This window comes from Garra rufa, chromosome 7 (assembly GCF_049309525.1).
Source record: "Garra rufa chromosome 7, GarRuf1.0, whole genome shotgun sequence".
Classification (NCBI taxonomy): Eukaryota; Metazoa; Chordata; class Actinopteri; order Cypriniformes; family Cyprinidae; genus Garra; species Garra rufa.
Genome location: NC_133367.1, coordinates 25306099 through 25325424, shown reverse-complemented (window position 1 = coordinate 25325424; position 19326 = coordinate 25306099). Strand labels below are relative to the sequence as shown.

The 19326-nt window shown below is 31.0% G+C and overlaps 1 protein-coding gene across 1 annotated transcript; it reads left to right on the top strand.

Annotated features, from left to right (window-relative positions):
- The first annotated feature begins 1746 nt into the window (after positions 1 to 1746).
- rtca (RNA 3'-terminal phosphate cyclase) lies at positions 1747 to 12260 on the top strand. The gene is made up of 11 exons (XM_073844523.1): positions 1747 to 2130; positions 2277 to 2377; positions 3006 to 3149; positions 3262 to 3385; positions 3476 to 3534; positions 3624 to 3765; positions 5549 to 5670; positions 5760 to 5818; positions 6024 to 6118; positions 11222 to 11326; positions 11404 to 12260. Exons 1-11 carry the CDS (start codon positions 2086 to 2088, stop codon positions 11500 to 11502), a joined length of 1095 nt encoding a protein of 364 aa, XP_073700624.1. The 5' UTR covers positions 1747 to 2085; the 3' UTR covers positions 11503 to 12260.
- The last annotated feature ends 7066 nt before the right edge of the window (positions 12261 to 19326 follow it).

Below are 19326 nucleotides of genomic sequence, written 5' to 3'. Positions count from 1 at the left end.
TGTATGTAATGTAAAGAAAAACATTGAATAGAGCAAATATAACGAAGGGTTGATATAATAAGCAGTACGATAAAGAATATATAAACATTAATTAGTGTTATTTATAATTATATACAAATGATTAACTATAAAACATTATACAATATAATACAATATTAAATAAATATGAATATACATATTTTATAAAAAATAAAAAATATTATTATTATTATCTACATACATTCTTAATTAAAATAATACAAAATAAATGAAGGAATGAAAGAAAAACAATTTTTTTTTTGCTTTACTACATTTTTTTATTTTTTTTTTATTTTTCATAAATAGTGTTGGACAATAACCTCCTTAACCACACCTTTTTTGTTCATATTTAACTTTTTTAATTAATAATTAATTTAATTGTTTTATTTTATAACTTTGTTAAATAATTTACATTTGTTTTACAATGACAAATATTATTATCATTAATTAAATACATAAATCCATAACTAAAAGAATAAAAATAAATAACCAAAGAAAAAGAAAAATATTTATTTAAATATATATTTAAAATATATATTTTTTTTATTTGTATAATTTATTATTTTTGTATTTTTTATTTTATTTTAATTTTTTTTCGTATTTAACTTTTTTATTAATTAATGAATTTTTGTATTTTAGATTTTTGTAAACCTCGTTAAATAGTTTACATTTTTTTATAATGACATATATTATTATCATTAATTAAATACATAAATTCTTAACTAAAAGAGTCAAATAAATAACCAAAGATATTTTGCTTTATTTATTTTTTTATTTTTATTTTATTAACAAAAAAACTATGGAATGGGAAAATTAACAAAAGAAAGAAGGAAAGAAAGAATGAACAAACAAACTAAAAAAGAAAGAAAGAATGAACAAAAGAAAGAAAGAAAGAAAGAAAGAAAGAAAGAAAGAAAGAAAGAAATAATCAATAGACAAAAGAAAGAAAGAAAGAGATAATGAACTAAAAGAAAGAAAGAAAGATCGAAAGATAGAAGGAAAGAACTAATGAACAAAAGAACAAAGAAAGAACAAACTAAAGAAAAAATCAATGAAGAAAAGAAAGACAGAAAGAAAGAAAGAAAGAAAGAAAGAAAGATCGAAAGATTGAAGGAAAGAAGGACTAATGAACAAAAGAAAAAAGAATGAATCAATGAAAGAAAGAACTAAAGAAAGAAAGAAAGAAAGAAAGACAGAAAGAAAGAAAGAAAGAAAGAAAGAGATAATGAACTAAAAGAAAGAAAGATCGAAAGATAGAAGGAAAGAACTAATGAACAAAAGAACAAAGAAAGAACAAACTAAAGAAAAAATCAATGAAGAAAAGAAAGAAAGAAAGAAAGAAAGAAAGAAAGAAAGAAAGAAAGAAAGAAAGAAAGAAAGAAAGAAAGATCGAAAGATTGAAGGAAAGAAGGACTAATGAACAAAAGAAAAAAGAATGAATCAATGAAAGAAAGAACTAAAGAAAGAAAGAATCAACGAACAAAAGAAAGAAAGAAAGAAAGAAAGAAAGAAAGAAAGAAAGAAAGAAAGAAAGAAAGAAAGAAAAAGAAAAGAAAAGAAACGAAAAGAAGAAAGAGAAAGAATAATTATTATATTAAATTATCCTATTAAAATGAACCGAGCGGTTTAGTGAACCGATTCACATGATTCGCTGAAAAGATCCGATTCAATAGAATGATTCTCCAGCGAATCGGACATCGCTCATCTGCGCATGCGCGAAGCCTGTCCACCATAGCAGTGTGACTGGCAAGACTAGTTGCCAGAGTGATCGTATTGCCAGGAAATTCGCTCAATTCTTATTTGTGGGCTAACTTACTCTGATCCATCTTAATTTATTTGATTCAACCCAATTGCGTACTAAGTTTGTTTCTTCAGATCAGTTCAGTCCAGAAGAGCAGATTCCCGGTACCGGAGCTTTTGTTGAGAAGTTCGCGTTTATCGCGGCATTGTTTGCGGCCATACGCCGGTTTATATTAACTTTCGTACAGTGCGCTCAGTCTCTTTATTCCCACAAGCGCGTCGTTTCAGTACATCGTATCGATAAAAAATTTCTCGCTTTTCGCGAAAATGGCCGCAACTACGTTCGAAATGGACGGAAGTGTAATGGAAGGGGTGAGTATTCATTTTCGAGGCTTTTTTGTTTAATATCTCAGATTAAAGTTGTTACATTTAACGTGTTACAATGGCATCGCCACGAATAAACTTAGTAATTGTCGGTAATGTTTAAAAGATAAATGTTGGGTGTTTCTTTTTTAAAGGGAGGACAGATTTTAAGGTTGTCCGCGGCGCTGAGTTGCATCCAAGGGGCGTCAATCAAAATAAATAAAATCCGAGCCGGTAGAAGCACACCAGGTCTGAGGTAACGAAAAATTAGTTTTAAAGACGTTATGTGTTCATTTCTGTGGTTTTATGTACAATTCAGCTGTTGTTTTTTACATGTAGAACATCCTCCATTTCATTTGCTCCCCCCTTTCCTATTCAACAGTGAATCCTGAAACAAAGCAAAGTTGGTTGTTAGACTCCAGATACTCAAATTAAACTTCTCTTTCGAAGTCAACCACATTGATAAACGACTATATATAAAGTCAAGTTGTTTTAAACGGTTGTTTACCTCACAGAAATGCTGTTGATTACTTTCAGCATGAATTTTTAATGGGGCCCTTTGTTAGTTGGCACCGAAGCACATGGCTACTTTCCATGTTATCCTTCACTTTTATCTCTTTAAACGGTCTGGGTTTTGACTGAAGCTCTTTAGTAACACATTTTCTTTGTTTAGTGTAAATTCATCGCCGTTTAGATGTAAACTCAAAGATTTTGCCTGTACAAAAAGTTATTAAAACTCAATCTAGCTTAATTCCATATCGATAAATGAAGGGAATTTGATTGTTTTGCTCGAAATGAGTTTTTCAGAGTACATGTACTTAGTTTTCTCTTCAATTGTTATCCTGACACCCCCCCCCCCTTCCTTCCCTATTCAACGTCACCAGGCCTCAGCATCTGTCAGGTCTCGAGCTGGTGAGAGACATGTGCAACGGCAATCTGGAAGGAGCCACAGTGGGATCCTGCGAAATTACGCTCACCCCTGGGAGAATCAAGGGCGGGAATCACATCGCCGATACTCAGACGGCTGGGTAAACGCTGTTTCTAATCATTTATCCTGCCTTGTTTCCTCTGAAGTGAATTTGCGACACCATGATGAAGCATTTTTGGCCTCTAAGTGTGTACTTGTTGTCTGTTGTGTAGAAGTGTGGGACTGCTGATGCAGATCTCCCTGCCATGCGCCTTGTTCGCTCAGGGTCCGTCAGAGCTGTGCCTGAAGGGAGGAACCAATGCTGAGATGGCACCTCAGATCGACTACACATTGAAGGTAGGCTATGTGTATGTTTGTGCAGTGGGCAGGACTGGATCGAGTCATCTGTTGGATGCTCTCTCTAACTGGTGTTCAACTCTCTTGTAGGTCTTCAAACCCATCGCAGAGAGGTTTGGAGTTCAGTTTGACTGTGATTTGAAAATGAGGTATTTAAGAGCGACTGCAGTTCCGATCTAGTTGTAGCCGTTGAAGGTTAAAGCTAAAATGTTTACAGAATATTTTTCATCGTAAATAGAGGATACTATCCTAAGGGAGGTGGGGAGGTGGTGCTCAAGGTGAATCCTGTGAAGGAACTGAGTCCCGTCAACATGACCGAACGAGGAAACATCACCAAGATCTACGGCAGGGCCTTCGTGGCTGGAGTGCTGCCCTTTAAGGTATAAGATTAGCTTAACTACACAATTTTTTTTTTTTTAAATAATTGCCCATGGGAATAAAAAAATGTACTCACAACATCGAAAAAAAAAAAATCTCTATAGTACCTAGACTTTTATTACTTCTAGTTATCTTAAGTAGCATTGGGGTAAACTCGTAAACCACAATTATTATTATTATTTTTTTTTTTTTTACTTCTCTACACAATTTATGTGGGGTTTTTTTTTAAACTAGCCTTGAAAAACAAGAAAAGCTCAAACCACAACTTTATTATTTCTTTTTACTTCCTTAATATTTTTTTTCATGAATAGTCTTGGACAGTAACCTCAACCACGACAAGCTATTTTTTTTTACTTATATTAAAATTATATTAATTTATTTATTTATTAATTATAAAACTTAACTAAAATGTGTTTTTTTTTCTTGGATATTATTATTATTATTATTAATTGATTTTTTTTAACTTTGCCTAAGTACTTCGTTTGTTTTTTCAGGATCTTGGAAAAATTACTAGCTTTTCCCCAATATTTTATTGGGGGAAAAAAATTCAATGTCTTTGGTGCTTTCTTTTTCTTTTCTTTTTTTAGGACATTTCTACATAATATTTGCTAGTGAGAAACAAACTCCTAAACCATGATGTTTCTTTTTAATGTAACAATATTTTTTTCTTTTTCTGTAACTAGGCTGGGGAAAAGACTCTTGAACCACAACTTTTTTTTTTTTTGCATTTCTACATAATTTTTGCTGGGGAATTGAAGCTCTTAAACCATGATTTTATTATATATATATATATATATATATATAAAATTCTACCAGTCTGGGGGGAAAAGCTCTTTTCTTTCTGTATTTTTTTTGACATTTCAACATATTTTGCTGTGGAGAAAAAAAAAAAAAAAACTACTTAATGATTTTTATTTTTTTTTTCACATTCACTTAAATATTTTATTTCTTTTTTGATAAGTAGCCTGCATAATTTTGCTGGGGAGATACAAACTTCTAAACTGTTATTTTATTATTTAACTAAGTAGTTTTCTTTTTTGGTAACTAGCCTTGGACAAACTCCTAAACTATTTTTATTTTATTTTTTACTTTTTAGCTAAATAGTTTGTTTCTTTTTCAGTAACTAGGTGTTTTTTGTTGCCATTTCTACATAATTTTTGCTGGGTAGAAACAAACTAAACCATGTTTTTTTTTACTTGGCAGTAATTTACGCTTTTTCGGTAATTAGCCTAAGGAAAAAACCTCTTAAACCACAACAATTTTATTTTTTGGTAACTAGCCTGGGGGGGGGGGAAAGCTCTTAAACCACAACATTTTTTTTAACCTGGCTACAGAATTAGTGTTTATATCTTTATTTGTAAGTTGTGTTGGACACAAAAGGCTCCTTAACCACAACATGCTTTTTGTAATTTACTTCTCTACATGATTTGCTTTTGTTACGTTTGATTTAAGTTTACGTTTTTGTTAGTACCCTTAAATGCTCTTAAATCGAAACATGCATTGTTTTGGTTAATTCAATACGTAATTTACATGTTTTTCGCAACTAGCCTTGGTGGAGAAAAGCTATTTAACCAAGACATTTTACTTAGAGAGATAATTTACTTTTTTTCAACACTATCTAACATTAATTTCAAAAGTAGCCTCGAGCAAAGCACAACATGCTTTGTTTTTTAGCTTTTAATCAGCTTTGTTTGGAAAAAGTGGCTTTTATGTTTATAAAACATGTATTTTGCAACTGCTCTTAAGTTCTCTATAAACTTTGATCAAATTGTTCTTGATGTTCAGTTGGCGAAGGACATGTCCACGGCAGCGGTCCGCACTATCAGGAAAGAAATTAAGGATCTGTACATCAACATTCAGTCTCTGCAGGAGAAGGACAAGGCCTGCGGTAATGGGAACGGGATCATGTGAGTACATCCCATCTCAAAACCATCCGTCGCAGTTGTGTAGTGACTCCGTTTTGACTAACGTCTGTGTGTTTTGTGTCTCCTGGCAGAATAATTGCAGAATCATCCACCGGCTGCATATTTGCAGGATCATCTCTTGGCAAAAAAGGTATGGCTTGTCTGGCTGCCAAGTCGTGAAGAATTAATTCAGTGTCATAGTTTTGGCACTAGAGGGCAATGCATCACAATAAAAAGCCTGTTCGGTTTGTGCTTTGAGTTTTAATGTGGATAAGACGATGTCAAATAGATTTCCTTTAATATAATACAGTCTTAAAATGAAAGTGAGCTTAATTTTGACTTCTGTTTGTCCTCAGGTGTATATGCTGACAAAGTTGGCATCGAGGCTGCAGAAATGTTGCTAAGAAACATCAGGCACAATGGTTGCGTGGACGAGTTCTTGCAAGATCAGGTCAGGCGCACAAACACTTCAACGGTTCAGTACGACATAATAAAAAGTGTTTGCCTGGAGAGTAATGATGTGTTTTATTGTACTTTTTTCCTGTAACTAGCATAACCAATTTTTTTTTTTCTTAACCAACTCCAAAAAAACCCCCTGCAAAACATGAGAATGCCTTTAAAAAAAAAAAAAAAAAAATATATATATATATATATATATATATATAGGTCCTTTTCAAAAAATTAGCATATTGTGATAAAGTTCATTATTTTCTGTAATGTACTGATAAACATTACTTTCATATATTTTAGATTCATTACACACAACTGAAGTAGTTCAAGCCTTTTATTGTTTTAATATTGATGATTTTGGCATACAGCTCATGAAAACCCAAAATTCCTATCTCAAAAAATTAGCATCTTTCATCCGACCAATAAAAGAAAAGTGTTTTTAATACAAAAAAAGTCAACCTTCAAATAATTATGTTCAGTTATGCACTCAATACTTGGTCGGGAATCCTTTTGCAGAAATGACTGCTTCAATGCGGCGTGGCATGGAGGCAATCAGCCTGTGGCACTGCTGAGGTGTTATGGAGGCCCAGGATGCTTCGATAGCGGCCTTAAGCTCATCCAGAGTGTTGGGTCTTGCGTCTCTCAACTTTCTCTTCACAATATCCCACAGATTCTCTATGGGGTTCAGGTCAGGAGAGTTGGCAGGCCAATTGAGCTCAGTAAACCATTTACCAGTGGTTTTGGCACTGTGAGCAGGTGCCAGGTCGTGCTGAAAAATGAAATCTTCATCTCCATAAAGCTTTTCAGCAGATGGAAGCAGGAAGTGCTCCAAAATCTCCTGATAGCTAGCTGCATTGACCCTGCCCTTGATAAAACACAGTGGACCAACACCAGCAGCTGACATGGCACCCCAGACCATCACTGACTGTGGGTACTTGACACTGGACTTCAGGCATTTTGGCATTTCCCTCTCCCCAGTCTTCCTCCAGACTCTGGCACCTTGATTTCCGAATGACATGCAAAATTTGCTTTCATCCGAAAAAAGTACTTTGGACCACTGAGCAACAGTCCAGTGCTGCTTCTCTGTAGCCCAGGTCAGGTGTTCTGCCGCTGTTTCTGGTTCAAAAGTGGCTTGAACTGGCACTACTCCAGACTCAGTCCACTGCTTCCGCAGGTCCCCCAAGGTCTGGAATCGGTCCTTCTCCACAATCTTCCTCAGGGTCCGGTCACCTCTTCTCGTTGTGCAGCGTTTTCTGCCACACTTTTTCCTTCCCACAGACTTCCCACTGAGGTGCCTTGATACAGCACTCTGGGAACAGCCTATTCGTTCAGAAATTTCTTTCTGTGTCTTACCCTCTTGCTTGAGGGTGTCAATGATGGCCTTCTGGTCGGCAGTCTTACCCATGATTGCGGTTTTGAGTAATGAACCAGGCTGGGAGTTTTTAAAAGCCTCAGGAATCTTTTGCAGGTGTTTAGAGTTAATTAGTTGATTCAGATGATTAGGTTAATAGCTCGTTTAGAGAACCTTTTCATGATATGCTAATTTTTTGAGATAGGAATTTTGGGTTTTCATGAGCTGTATGCCAAAATCATCAATATTAAAACAATAAAAGGCTTGAACTACTTCAGTTGTGTGTAATGAATCTAAAATATATGAAAATCTAATATTTATCAGTACATTACAGAAAATAATGAACTTTATCACAATATGCTAATTTTTTGAAAAGGACCTGTGTGTGTGTGTGTGTGTGTGTATGTATATTAGTGGTGGGCATAGATTAATTTTTTTAATCTAGATTAATCTCACTGTAATCTTGGAATTAATCTAGATTAAAATGGCTAATTTGAATTCTGCTGAAGGCATTCAGAATGTGTGTGCTACCCAAATAATGACTAAAAGTAAGTCTTTGAGATCGGGTTTCTCAAGCCAGGTGGCGCATTAGACCAGGGGCTCATCTCCTGTTTCCAAACTGCATATAAACTGCTATATATATTTTTTTTAATCATATATATTGTTTTATGTCAATTATTTAAATAGGAATATATAAACACCTACATTATACTGTACAAAAGTAATACAGGACTAATGTTCTGTTACATGTTACACCGTACTTTTATTTTGACAGGTTGCCGTGAAGTTTCTGTGTGTACAGTATGATATGATGCTAGTTTTCTCAAATGAAACGGTAAAAGTGACACTCACAGCAGCTTTGGAGATTGAGTTTATCTGTTCATGTGAGATACAAATGCCAAAAATTAACGGGAACGTTTCAGTATGCGTGTAATAAAAACGCGTCTCCACCGTTCATACATACAGAGGCAAACGGAACATGCAGGATTCATATTGAAACGGTCTTTTTGCATTTCAGTTTTCACAGACACTAGTCCATATCGCGATTTGAATTAAGTGACAGGCCAACATTTGATTTATGAATCCAAAAATCGACGAATTTACGTGGCATTCGCGCTATAGTAGATTCGGTTTTTATGAATGGAGTCCGCGATCCAGTCCGTGTTTTCGCGGAGGAGACATTATAAACGCGCGACCATGTAGAGACAGAAATGACATGCCTTCGTGTAAATAAGATAACCCAACTTTGACAATAGATTAACGGCGATATTTTTTTTTATCGCCCGATAAGAGTCTCATGTTAACGCAGCACGTTAACACCGATAACGGCCCACCACTAATGTGTGTGTGTGTATGTATGTGTATATATATATATTTATTTATTACATATTACATATTACAAAGTGTTGGACAAAAAAGCTCCTTTACCATAAGTTTTTTTTTTTTACTTTCTAATTAACTTAATTTAATTTCTTTAAAAATGGGTTTTTACGTTGTTTTTTTGTAACTAGCTTCCAACATTTCACTTGTTTGTCTTTTGCTGGTTTTAAAACTAGCCTTGAAAAAGCTCTTAAGCCACAATGTGCTTTGTTTTTGTTTTACTTTGTAAGTATTTTGTTTCTTTAGTTTTTTTTAAGTTACTAGTGTTGAAAAAAAGCTCAAAGTTCAAAGCTTCTTTATTTCATTGGTTTAATATTTGTTTTTTGTAACTAACTTTCAAACCACATGTTTGTTTGTTTGTTTTTGTTTTGATACTTGCCTTAAGCTCTTAAAACACATTTTGTTTTCGTTTTACTTTGCTACGTATTTTACTTTTTTTTTTCTTTTTTTTTTTTAGTTTCTTAATGTTTCAGTGGTTTAATGTTTTTTTTTGTAACTAGCTCTCAAACCACAACATGCTTTGTTTTATTTTTTACTTCGTTTTTTTGTTCGTTTGTTTTGAAACTAGCCTTGAAAAAAGCACTTAAAACAAAACATGCTGTTTTATTTGTACTTTACTATGTATTTTTTTATTTTTATTTTTTAAATCTACTTGGCATTGAAAAAATCCTCCCTTTTTTGTACGTCTCTACATAATTCACATTTCTTTATTTTTATTGGTTTAATGTTGTAACTACCTCTCAAACCACAACATGTTTTTACTTCACTTGCTTTCTTTATTTGACATGAAATCTGCCTTGAAAAACTCTTAAAGCAGAACATGCTTTTTGTTTAACCTTTCTACGTATTTAGTTTTTTCTATTGTATGTAGTGTTGAGAAAAGCTCCTTAAGTTTTTTTTTTTTTTTTTTTTTTTATACATCTCTACATAATTTACATTTCAGTAATTCATTGGTTTATTGTTTTTTTGTAACTAGCTCTTAAACATGCTTTTTTTTTACTTTGTTTTTTGTTTGTTTTGAAAGTAGCCTCAAAATAAGCTCTTACAATGAAACATTTTTTTGTATTTGACAGTTTCTTTTAATACATCTAGGTTTTTCAAAAACCTCTACATAATGTTATTTTTTCGCCCCATTTCATTAGTTAAACGTTTTTTTTTTGTGTGTAACAAACCACAACATGATTTTGTTTTACTTATTGTTTTTTTTTTTTGGCAACTAATGTAAATAAACTCCTTAAGTGTTCTACATAATTTACATTTTTCATTGGTTTATTTGTATTTGTATTTGTAAGTAGCACCTTTAAACCATGTGCTTTGCTTTTTGTTTAGTTTTGTTTGTTTTGAAACTAGCCTTGAAAAAAGCTTTTATTTTGTTTCTTTTGTTTGTTAATGTAACTAACGTTGAAAAAAGCTCCTTAACTAAGTGTTTTTAACGTCTCTACATACTTTACATTTCTTTATTTCATTGTTTGTTTTTTACTTTTTTGTAAGCTTTCAAACCACATGTTTTTTTTTTTTTAGTTTTTACTTTTTTGTTTGATTTGAAACTAGCCTTGAAAAAAAGCTCTTTTATGTAACTAATGTTGAACAAAGGTCCTTTTTTTTAACAGCTCTACATACTTTACATTTCTTTATTTCATTGGTTTATTATTTGCTTTTTGTAACAAGCCACTTGTTTTTGTACTTGTTTTTTTTTTTTTTTAAACTAGTCTTTAAAAAAATTAAAACAAAACCCGCTTCATTTTTGTTTTACTTTGCTACATATTTTACATTTCTTTTAATGCATCTCGTGTTGAAAAAAAGGTCCTAAACTAGTGTTTTTTTTTTAACGCTTCTACACAATTTACATTTCTTCTATTGGTTTAATATTTGTTTTTTGTAACTAGCTCTCAAACCACAACATCCTTTTATTTACTTTTTTACTTTTTTCCTGTTTGTTTTGAAAATAGCTTTTAAAAAAGCTCTTAACACAAAACATGCTTTGTTTTTTGTTTTGCTTTGCTACGTATTTTGTTTCTTTTAATGTATCTAGTGTTGAAAAAATGTATTTCTTTCATTGGTTTAATGTTTTTTGTTACTTGCTCTCAAACCACAACATGCTTTGAGATTTTATTTTATTAAATTTTTTATACATGTTATTTGTTGTTTGTTTTGAAACTAGACTTGAAAAAAATGGTCTTAAATCACACTGCTTTTTAAACTTTCCTACATAATTTCCACTTTTTTTTTCCGTGAATAACTTTAAACCGAAAGCTTCTTAACCACAGCACACTTTTTAGTTTTTTAACTTTGTGCTACATGTATTATTTTCAGTGCAACATAAATGCGTGTTTGTCTGTTAAATAATATATAAATGCACGTTTCCTTTCACAGCTTGTTATTTTCATGGCCTTGGCGAACGGCACATCCAGAATGCGAACGGGCCCAATCACTCTCCACACGCGAACAGCAATCCATGTGGCTGAGCAGCTCACGAATGTAAGTTCATACCTGTTCATACTTCTGTTTTAAAAAAAAAAACAAGCCGATTTTAACTCGCTTTTGTTCTTTTACAGGCAAAATTTGTTATACGCAAAGCAGAAGGTGAGCAAGCCAACAATGATACCTACATTATCGAGTGCCAAGGAGTGGGTGCCACCAATCCTAGCTTGTAAACGCACGGATCCGTCATCCTCGGCTTGTCCCCAGCTGAGATGAGAACTTGTAGCAGAGACACACTACTACTGTAACTGATCTGATAATGCAAAGATATCTTCTTCTTTGCGATAACGATTAGTTTTTTTGCGCTGACCACAGAGTCTATCCCTTGTTGTGTCCCCTTCTGAAACTTTCGTTATTACTCAGGGTATTGCCTTACACTGTAATGAAACGGATACTTTGATCTCGTCACGCAATATTCGCAAGAATCCTGATTGATTTCAGGCAAATTTGCTTTCCGCACGCTAACGCAAGCCTTAAAGTTTCATTAAGCCCTTCCGATACTGTTAACGACAACAATAGCTTAACCAATTTGCATGGACGTAGCAAAATACATGTATGTCACTGGTAAATTAGTGCACTGTGTGTACGAGGAGGAAAAGAGAGCCTTTCATCCAAGTTTATGGTTCCATGTAGCTGCTTTGTCTTTTGTGTTTGTTATTTAAGTCGTTGCTACATTGTTTCCGAAATTTCATTGCCATCTTATTCTATTTTCATTGACGTTCTTAGATAATTTTGTCTTTTTGACTTTTGAAATTGATTCATTCTTGGTCATTGTTTCTATTTGTTATTTATAAGATGGAATTATTTTTTTTTTTGGTGCAATTATTTTTGCATTTATTGGCAACTTTAGGTGACCATGTCCTTTTTGTTATTTGCATTACAAAATGTGGAGAAAAAAAAATACAATAAAATGAATGATAGACATACAATATTTTACCTTGATTCTGTGTTTTTCCCTATGACGCAAATTTCACAATTAGATTCTATTCTGATTCACAAGCTTTCAATTCAATTATTGATTATTTCAGGTATTTATCGGGTATATAATATGTGCCAAATTTTCTCAAGGAAAACAATTTATCACAGCTAATGCTGTGAATCAATTGTACTACATTACTATAATATTGAATGTTAAAATGAACTGATTCGTATACAAATGCTTAAATTACACACTGAAGTTTCTATAATAATAAAGTTTCAATTACATGACTATATTTCTACTCAAATTCTTTTTTTAATATTAACATTTAAAGGAACACTACACTTTTTTTTGGAAATAGGCTCATTCTCCAACTCCCCCGAGTTAATAAGTTGATTTTTACCATTTTGAAATCCATTCAGCCGTTCTCCTGTTCTGGCGATATCAATTTTAGCATAGCTTAGCATAGATCATTGAATCCTATTAGACCAATAGCATCACGTTCAAAAATGACGAACGAGTTTGCTGCCGTAATATGGCCGAAGCAGGCGGAGTATTATCAGAAATAAGTTCCCAGCTAGTTTAGCATTTGCACATGTGCTGCGTGGTATTATTGCCCCTGCTTCAGCCTTATTACGGCAGCAAACTTCCTTGACTATTTCGTCGGAATGGGAGTGTAGTTCCTAATCTTATCAGCCTAGAAACTCGCAGCTTAGTACACGATATAACTACAGAAGAGTCAAGTTTTAAATACTACAAATATCGAAACTCGTTGGTCATTTTTGAACGCGATGCTATTGGTCTAATAGGATTCAATGATCTATGCTAAGCTATGCTAAAAGTGATATCGCCAGAACAGGAGAACGGCTGAATGGATTTCAAAACGGTAAAACTCAACTTATTAACTCGGGGGGAGTTGGAGAATGAGCCTATTTCCAAAAAAAAGTGGAGTGTTCCTTTAAATGGTGTCTGTCATAAAAACTTTGTTTTTAACTTTGAGTTTATGGTCACCGGATGATTTTTGGTGCTGTTCTACTTTAAACAGCAACAAAACAGCATTTATCGTTTGAATATTGTACTAAAATGGTACAGTCCACTTTAAACAGCACCAAAATGGCATGTGTTGTTTGAATATTGTACTAAAATGGTATGTTCCTGGTTAAACGGTGTCAAAATGGCATTTATTGTTTGGATATTGTACAAAAATGGTACAGTCCACTTTAAACAGCGCCAGAACGACATTTATCGTTTGGCTATTGTACGAAAATGGTACAGTCCACTTTAAACAGCGCCAGAACGACATTTATCGTTTGGATATTGTACGAAAATGGTACAGTCCACTTTAAACAGCGCCAGAACGACATTTATCGTTTGGCTATTGTACGAAAATGGTACAGTCCACTTTAAACAGCGCCAAAAGGACATTTATCGTTTGGATATTGTACGAAAATGGTACAGTCCACTTTAAACAGCGCCAAAAGGACATTTATCGTTTGGATATTGTACAAAAATGGTACAGTCCACTTTAAACAGCGCCAAAAGGACATTTATCGTTTGGATATTGTACAAAAATGGTACAGTCCACTTTAAACAGCGCCAAAAGGACATTTATCGTTTGGATATTGTACAAAAATGGTACAGTCCACTTTAAACAGCGCCAAAAGGACATTTATCGTTTGGATATTGTACAAAAATGGTACAGTCCACTTTAAACAGCGCCAAAAGGACATTTATCGTTTGGATATTGTACGAAAATGGTACAGTCCACTTTAAACAGCGCCAAAAGGACATTTATCGTTTGGATATTGTACGAAAATGGTACAGTCCACTTTAAACAGCGCCAAAAGGACATTTATCGTTTGGATATTGTACGAAAATGGTACAGTCCACTTTAAACAGCGCCAAAAGGACATTTATCGTTTGGATATTGTACAAAAATGGTACAGTCCACTTTAAACAGCGCCAAAAGGACATTTATCGTTTGGATATTGTACAAAAATGGTACAGTCCACTTTAAACAGCGCCAAAAGGACATTTATCGTTTGGATATTGTACAAAAATGGTACAGTCCACTTTAAACAGCGCCAAAAGGACATTTATCGTTTGGATATTGTACAAAAATGGTACAGTCCACTTTAAACAGCGCCAAAAGGACATTTATCGTTTGGATATTGTACAAAAATGGTACAGTCCACTTTAAACAGCGCCAAAAGGACATTTATCGTTTGGATATTGTACAAAAATGGTACAGTCCACTTTAAACAGCGCCAAAAGGACATTTATCGTTTGGATATTGTACAAAAATGGTACAGTCCACTTTAAACAGCGCCAAAAGGACATTTATCGTTTGGATATTGTACAAAAATGGTACAGTCCACTTTAAACAGCGCCAAAAGGACATTTATTGTTTGATTATTGTACAAAAATGGTACAGTCAGTCCACTTTAAACAGCGCCAGAACGACATTTATTGCTTGAATACTGTACTAAAATAGTACACTCCACATTAAACGGCACCAAAACAGCAGTTTTGGGATATAAGAATCAATATTTTATTGAAGAAATCAATATTTTTTCTCAGCTCAACAGAAGGAACAAACTCAGTTTGGAACAACTTGAGGGTAAGTAAATGATGACAAAAAATAATTCCTTTAATCTGTTTTGTTCTTTTAAAATCACACTATCCCAGGCCTTTCTAATGTAAGTCAGGCATTTATGTATCAGTCTTAAAGACTCTTAGGGGCATTTAAAGCCGTTTTATGTGTTACACCCGTATAAGGGGCTACTAAACGACTTACCTAAGTGAAAGCACTTGTCGGCCTTACAATGCAAATCTTCACATTTAGCTCACCCTAGAGACGGCCTACAAGTGTTAGCTGTTGCCAGTCCAACCGGAGTGTCTTCCCTCGGCTCCTTTGTGCTTTAGGCCGCACAATTACTGCCGGCAGATGCCAGGACAATAGGGGGAGCAGAAGAGAATAGAGGAAGCCATGTGATGATACGTGAATATGCATGGAGCCCTTGGGTTTGGAAAGGGCACATCTACATTGTTAAAAGGAGAAGACACCCCATGGGGGGCGGTGGGTGTGGCTTCTGAAGCGCTTTGAGTGGGTCGTCAGTCTGATCATTGGCTGTCTGGTGCATCTGTTGCTGTGGGGAGCAATTAAACACTGGCACAGCTCAAAAGAAAATCTCTGCATATGGTATGGATGATCAAACAAATGAAATCAATTCATTTTATATGTACAATTGATGTAGATATTATTTAAAATTTAAATGTAATACATTTTAATTGAATAAGAAATGTTAAAATAATACAAATTTTAATTTTATTTATTAAAACATTTAAAAAGCTACTGACAACAATGTAAGAAAATCTTTGCTTATCATCTGAATAAACTAACTCATTGAAATTGATATATTTACATAATTATATTTATTTATATGTTATTTTTACATGAACTTTATTATTTAAGATTGAAATTTATTTATTTTGACATTTTCTTTTTTTTTATAATTTTAATTTCATTTTTTATTTAATAAATGGAATGGATCATTTGAATTTAATTTAAATTAGAATTCATAAATTGTGAAATTAATAATTATGTGTTTATAGAATATGTTTAATTTATATATTTTACATACTTTTTTAATTTATATATTTTATATACATTTTATATACTTCTAAGTGGAAATTTAGATACATGTTTAAAATTTAAAATCTACACTGTATGTAAAAATTATATACTTTATATAAAGTATATCATTTAATATGTATGTACTTATGTGTTATATTAATCTATTTATTAATATAAATTAAATAACTGCATAATAATAATAATGAAAAAATATTTTTGTGTTAAATAAGTACAATTAATAATAATAAATGTAAATGTATTTATTAAAATGTTATATATATATATATATATATATATATATTAATAATTACAATTTCTATAAAATCTTTATATATATATATATATATATATATATATATATATATATATATTAATTATATTAATTATATGTGTGTATTTTATGTTATATAAATCTGTTTGTTTATTGATATAATAAATAAAATAAAATAAAAACACATAATAAAAATTAAATAAATCTCTTTGTGTTAAATAATAAAACAACATTAATAAAAATTGCAAAACAGAATATATATATATATATATATATAATAAAAAATAAAATTTCTATATAATTTTCAATAATATGTAATTATGTTTTGAAATTTTTATTATTAATGTTATTTTATTATTTAAAACAAAGATTTATTTAATTTGTTTATTGATATAATAAACTAAATAAAAACATAATAATAATTAAATCTCTGTGTTAAATAATAAAATAACTTTAACAATAAAAATTGTATAACAGAATTTTTTTTTATATATATATATATATATATATATATTAATAATTAAAATTTCTATAAAATTTTGATAATTATATATAACTGTTGTACTTATATGTTATATGAATCAGTTTATTTATTGATATAATAAATTAAATAAATAAAAACATAATAATAATAATACTAATCATTTTTTATTATTATTTTAACTTAATATTTTATTTATATATTATATTATATTTAATATCTTAGCAAAACATATCATGTTGACTTTTAATTAAGTACATTATCTTAAACTAAATGTTAAATAGAAATGTTGCCTGGGCATTTTTACTAATATTTTATATTTTAATGTAACATTTGATTTATATTACATATTAGATTTAATAAAAAAAATGTTTTTAGCTATACATTTATTATATGTACATTATGTGTATATTTATTTTATTTTAGTACATCATGTTAAATTAAATAAAAATTATTTAAAAAATTATTTAATTAAAATATACATTTAATTTAATTCATTTAATATTTTGATTAATATTTTATATTATTTTGCTTTGTTTTAATTGCTTTTATAACATCATGTTGAACTAAATGAAAAAAAGTAATATTTTTTTTATATAATTTCCATCAATTAGTTTTAGAAAATAAGATGTTTCTAATTATTTATTCTAATAATAATCTTTTTATTTGAAAGACTTTTAAAGACTCTATAGTGTTATGATGTTGTAAGCATCACATGACTTCTCTTTTTCAATCTGTTTTGACCACTAGGCAAAAAACCCAACTTACAAGTGGTCTACATGACCTCAATCACCTGAAAGCTGTCAATACCTGACCTCAAAACACACAGTGAAAACACTCTTGATTTTCAGTAGCGCACTAGTGCTCACACACCAAACCTGTAATTGACTTTTCCATGATCTCAGTGCAACATGCACCTATACAGAACCAAAACAATAGCTAACATGCTCTAAAAAGCATAGATACACTATATCTGACAAGATGACAACATGGAACCATATCCGGAGGAAGAAACGTCACATTAGTGTACTCCGTTCGGAAAAGTAACGTGAGGAACCCTGAAAGTCACACCTTGCCAGGACTGTAAGACGAGCGGCATTTGAGGAAACCTGAGCGGGCCGCGTCAACCGGATCCTCCCTGTTCTGTTCCACTGGCACACTCTGTCCCTGTAGACCACTGCTCATTTTGGTCTAGGGTCCGTTTCAGAGGGTCCCACCAAACCTGCTTCTGCTAAACGTCCATGAAGGCATGTCAGACGCTGTATCCTGGAGATCCCAGGAGAATAGCGAATGGAGCCAGTCGGCCACAGCTGTGCACAAGGTCTGGATCTCTTTGGTAGGAGGTAAGATGGACTTACTTTGAAGTTGAACAATGTTTATATGACTTGGAAGTTGCATGTGACACCACTCCTGACTCAGTTTGACTGGAAGTGTAGTATGATAGCATAGGATCCATTGATGTCTCCAATAATGTGGATATATATGGATTGTTCACCCAAAAAATAACATATTTTCATAAATTCATTTAAATATTTTCCATATAAATTGAATTTAATTTGGTCCTGTCCTTAACATGTACGGTATTTTAATGTCATTTTTAATTTACTTTTTTAAAATGGATTTATTTAATATTTTCCATATAAATTAATTTTAATGTCATTTTGTCATGTCTTTAACATTTATGATATTTAAATTTATTTTTTTTATTTACTTTTAAAAAATGAATTCATTTAATATTTTCCATATAAATTAATTTTAATGTAATTTTGTCCTGTCATTAATATGCATGATATTTTAATGTCCTTTTTAATTTACTTTTTTAAAATGGATTTATTTAATATTTTCCATATAAATTAATTTTAATGTAATTTTGTCATGTCTTTAACATTTATGATATTTAAATTTAATTATTTTATTTACTTTTAAAAAATGAATTCATTTAATATTTTCCATACAAATTAATTTAATGTAGTTTTGTCCTGTCATTAATATGCATGATATTTTAATGTCATTTTAATTTACTTTTTAAAAATGGATTCATTTAATATTTTCCATATAAATTAATTTTAATGTAATTTTGTCCTGTCATTAATATGCATGATATTTTAATGTCATTTTTAATTTACTTTTTAAAAATGGATTTATTTAATATTTTCCATATAAATTAATTTAATTTTGTCCTGTCATTAATATGCATGATATTTTAATGTAATTATTAATTTACTTTTTTAAAATGGATTTATTTAATATTTTCCATATAAATTATTTTTAATGTAATTTTGTCATGTCTTTAACATTTATGATATTTAAATTTATTTTTTTTATTTACTTTTAAAAAATGAATTCATTTAATATTTTCCATATAAATTAATTTTAATGTAATTTTGTCCTGTCATTAATATGCATGATATTTTAATGTCATTTTTAATTTACTTTTTAAAAATGGATTTATTTAATATTTTCCATATAAATTAATTTAATGTCATTTTGTCATGTCTTTAACTTTTATGATATTTAAATTTAATTTTTTTATTTACTTTTAAAAAAATGAATTCATTTAATATTTTCCATATAAATTAATTTAATGTAGTTTTGTCATGTCATTAATATGCATGATATTTTAATGTCATTTTTTTAATTTACTTTTTAAAAATGGATTTATTTAATATTTTCCATATAAATTAATTTA

Bases quoted from the DNA above. Each gene is read 5' to 3' on its own strand.
- rtca (XM_073844523.1), top strand. From the start codon at position 2,086: ATGGCCGCAACTACGTTCGAAATGGACGGAAGTGTAATGGAAGGG. The intron at 3,386-3,475 runs GTAGGCTATGTG...ACTCTCTTGTAG, and splicing joins AGATCGACTACACATTGAAG to GTCTTCAAACCCATCGCAGA. The intron at 3,535-3,623 runs GTATTTAAGAGC...CATCGTAAATAG, and splicing joins GACTGTGATTTGAAAATGAG to AGGATACTATCCTAAGGGAG.